At 48.9% G+C, this 3,262-nt stretch overlaps 1 protein-coding gene across 1 annotated transcript; it reads right to left on the bottom strand.

Annotated features, from left to right (window-relative positions):
• Nucleotides 1-217: 217 nt before the first annotated feature.
• Nucleotides 218-2,081, bottom strand: LOC133884950 (uncharacterized). The gene is made up of 3 exons (XM_062324565.1): nucleotides 1,915-2,081; nucleotides 1,526-1,728; nucleotides 218-1,438 (listed from the first exon to the last, which is right to left on the bottom strand). Exons 1-3 carry the CDS (start codon nucleotides 2,020-2,022, stop codon nucleotides 643-645), a joined length of 1,107 nt encoding a protein of 368 aa, XP_062180549.1. The 5' UTR covers nucleotides 2,023-2,081; the 3' UTR covers nucleotides 218-642.
• Between the last annotated feature and the right edge of the window lie 1,181 nt (nucleotides 2,082-3,262).

Genomic DNA, 3,262 nt, shown 5'->3' with positions numbered 1-3,262 from the left:
GGTAGCTATCGCCTGGAGGACGTGAGCCAATAAGGATGAGGTAGCTATCGACTGGAGGACGTGAGCGTCAAAAACTAGAGACGTAAAGTGCGTCAAACTAAAGATAAAAGATTGTTTTTACGATATCATCAAATTATATCTTCAGCGGCGCCGAAAGTTGGTATGTCCCTAGTTATAATTCTTGATATTTTCCAAAGATGGTAAACATGCTCAATATAAAAAAAGTAATTCATAATAAGTAGTTTAGCCGTGCAATTTTCACGGGCCACATCGGTAGTTACAAGTACTGGAATATATATATAGCCCGAGCTCGCAGAACATAGGGATGATTCAAACTAGAACAAGGAAGACAGACAGCCCCTGGCAGAATCTAGGAAGAACGAACAACAAACTGAGACTAAACCACCAGAGCAGAAAAGCTTGAACAACTAAATAATTAGACTCAGCAGAACACTCAAGGAAGACTAATTTGTTGACGACGAGCATGACGAAGAGAACATCGGATTAGGCGGTATTCCCATAATTTGTAGCTCCAACATCACCTCCAGTAGTAGCACCAGTCACCATAGATAGAAGGATATCCCCAGCCGTTGTTGTCGGATCTTCTTTGCGAACACCTGTTGGTAGTTCTGCTTGTTGCTCTTACCCTTGCGGAGGAGGAGAAGTAGGAGGGACCGGAACTTGCATGGATAGCTCAGGCTGACAAGGGTACTGTGGTGCTTGTCCGTACCATTGTGGATGAGAAGCAGGAGGAGCGACCTGAGCTTGCCCGTATCCCTGAGGGCTCGAAGGGTACTGCGGGTTATGCGGGTGGCCATGGCACATCGGGACCCCGGAGGGCGGCGGCTGCTGGCCTGGTTCAGGCGCGCCAGCCGCTGCCGGCGGCGCCGCGCCGGCGGGGTGCCCTTGAGAATGTGAGGACGGCTGTATCGGTGCGTGGGGTCCGTAGCCTTGATGAGCAGGAAGATGAGGAGGGAACTGTGGGTTCTGTGGTGCTTGTCCGCCGTACCCTTGTGGATGAGAAGCAGTAGGAGCGACCTGAGCTTGCCCGTATCCCTGAGGATTCGAAGGGTACTGCGGGCTACTCGATGGTGGGAACTGCTGGTGGCCTATCGCGATCCCGGCGGGCGGCGGCTGCTCGCTTGGCTTGCTTTGTGCACCTGCACCCGCTGCCGGAGGGAACTGTGGATGGCCCATCGCGATCCCAGCGCCCAGCGGCTGCCCGCCTGCAGCCACTGCGGGCGCCGCCGTGGCCGGCTGCCTCCGCAGCATGATGAAGGAGGTGATACCGAGCGCCGCGGCGGCGAGGGTGAGCACGCCCGCGCCAGCGAAGACGCCGTCCTTGAGGTAGTAGCAGTCCGGCGCGGTCTCCCGCACCACGTTGGCGTTCCACGACGCGCCTTCCAAGAGGAGCACGCACGCGGTCAAGGCCGCTATCCTGAACGCATCACGTATACTCGTTCGGTCATCTGTTCACGCCCAACTTCGTATAAAGCGCGCGTGGTGATCAGCGGTGGTTACTTACCACGAGAAGACGGCGCAGATGATGCCGACGATCCGCTTGGTCTCGGAAGGAATGGCGCGGGACTTGCAGCAGCCGCAGCAACCGCCGACCGCCGAGATGGTGATCTGGGCAACCAGCAGGAAGATGGTGGCGCAGACCCCTAGCGCGAGCGCGGGGTTCTGCGGGTAGATGCACTGGTCGCCATACACCAGTATGGTATACGGCTGCATGCATGATTCGAGTTCAGTTAAGCATGTGCACGCGCGAGCGCACGACACACGCCAAGATATATCACAGCTCAACAAGATCATGCATGCCCTTTAAACCCTTTAAAGAGAAAAAGTCCCAACAAGATCATGCATGCATATGTACAAACTAGCTAGGTACTTAGGTAGATCAGTAGTGCTTACAGTGAGCTTTGTCCCCTCTGCCGAGAAGCCCAAGATGGCACTCAACAGCCCTAGAGACCCGACCACCGCGGACACGATGATCCCCGTCCTATCCATTTTTATGGCCATTCTTCTCCCCTCACCCCCTTCTCTGCTTCTGGCAGAGCTCTACAAGAGATGCTGTAACTCTTGGCTAGCTGTTCTGTCTCTAGATCAGTCGATGCATGTTTATATAGACGCCGCGCACTTGCACTAGTCACCAGAAAATGAATGCTGACGTAGGTTTATCAGCAGAAGCTTAAGTCAGCAGAAAATGTAAAGTGAGCAACAAGTTAAAATATAACTTGGTTTATTTATGTTGAGTGATTGATATTAGTATTTATTTGGCTTGATTATTTTCGATTTTATATGAGCTTTGATGTGATTTGTATTGATTTGAGATTTTATTTGAGTATATTGATTATAGACTAACTGGAATTGAAGTTGGATATATGCGTTTGCTCGTCTTATGGTGCGCAGGTGATAGATGTAACTTGACAATCGATGGCGAGATGATCAGGAGCAAGTGGAGTGCTTGGTGTTGGACGATCAAGAAGACCGAGCGGAGTCAAGGGTAATTCTAGCTGAACATATAGATGTCAAGCAAAGTATGAAAGACGGATGAAGACAGCGTGTTGATAAAATTAAGTGAATGGGATGCCGGCGCAAGTGACAAGGCGATCTGAAGGATTGGGAGCTGGAGAGATTTGCCGGCGGTTAAGATCGCATGACAGAGTACACACGTTGACATCGAAATGCTTGCTTAAGGTGTAAACAAGGCGGCGAGTCACGCTTTGAGAAGCGTGCAGGTGGTTTTGCGGTTTGGCCTTAAAATCGTAGGAGGACTGTAGGAGTACGTGACACCATCATGAAGCTTGCGTCGAGACAAAGCTAAATCATGAATGTGTCATAGCTGTCCGATGAATGGAGAAAAAAGGACAAAAATACTCTCAATGGTAAGTAGAAATGTACTAAAGGGAGGGGTGTTTTGAGAAAAAGCTATCAAACTTAGGGTCAATTTTCCTAACCTATAAATAGAAAGGTAGGGTAATGAAAGAGTTTGAACTAGCCATTTGAACCCCATTATACCACCCAAAATGACATCTTTTTTTTTAGATTTATATGGATGATATCATTTTTTTTCTCTTCTCATACACTTGGGCTGAAATTTCAGCATCTTGTGCGGTCATTCTTTTTGTTACTAGATGCATAAAATTCACATACACATATGTAGTCTTAAATTCTCTTATCTCTAGATAATCAACTTGAAGAGTTTCATTGCTCATTGTTTATCTTTTTTTTTCTTTACTAGTTATGATCTTTTAAGTAT

The sequence above is a fragment of the Phragmites australis genome, chromosome 11 (assembly GCF_958298935.1).
Source record: "Phragmites australis chromosome 11, lpPhrAust1.1, whole genome shotgun sequence".
NCBI classification, from domain to species: domain Eukaryota; kingdom Viridiplantae; phylum Streptophyta; class Magnoliopsida; order Poales; family Poaceae; genus Phragmites; species Phragmites australis.
Note: the sequence above shows the minus strand (reverse complement) of the source record. Positions and strands in the feature narration are given on the sequence as shown.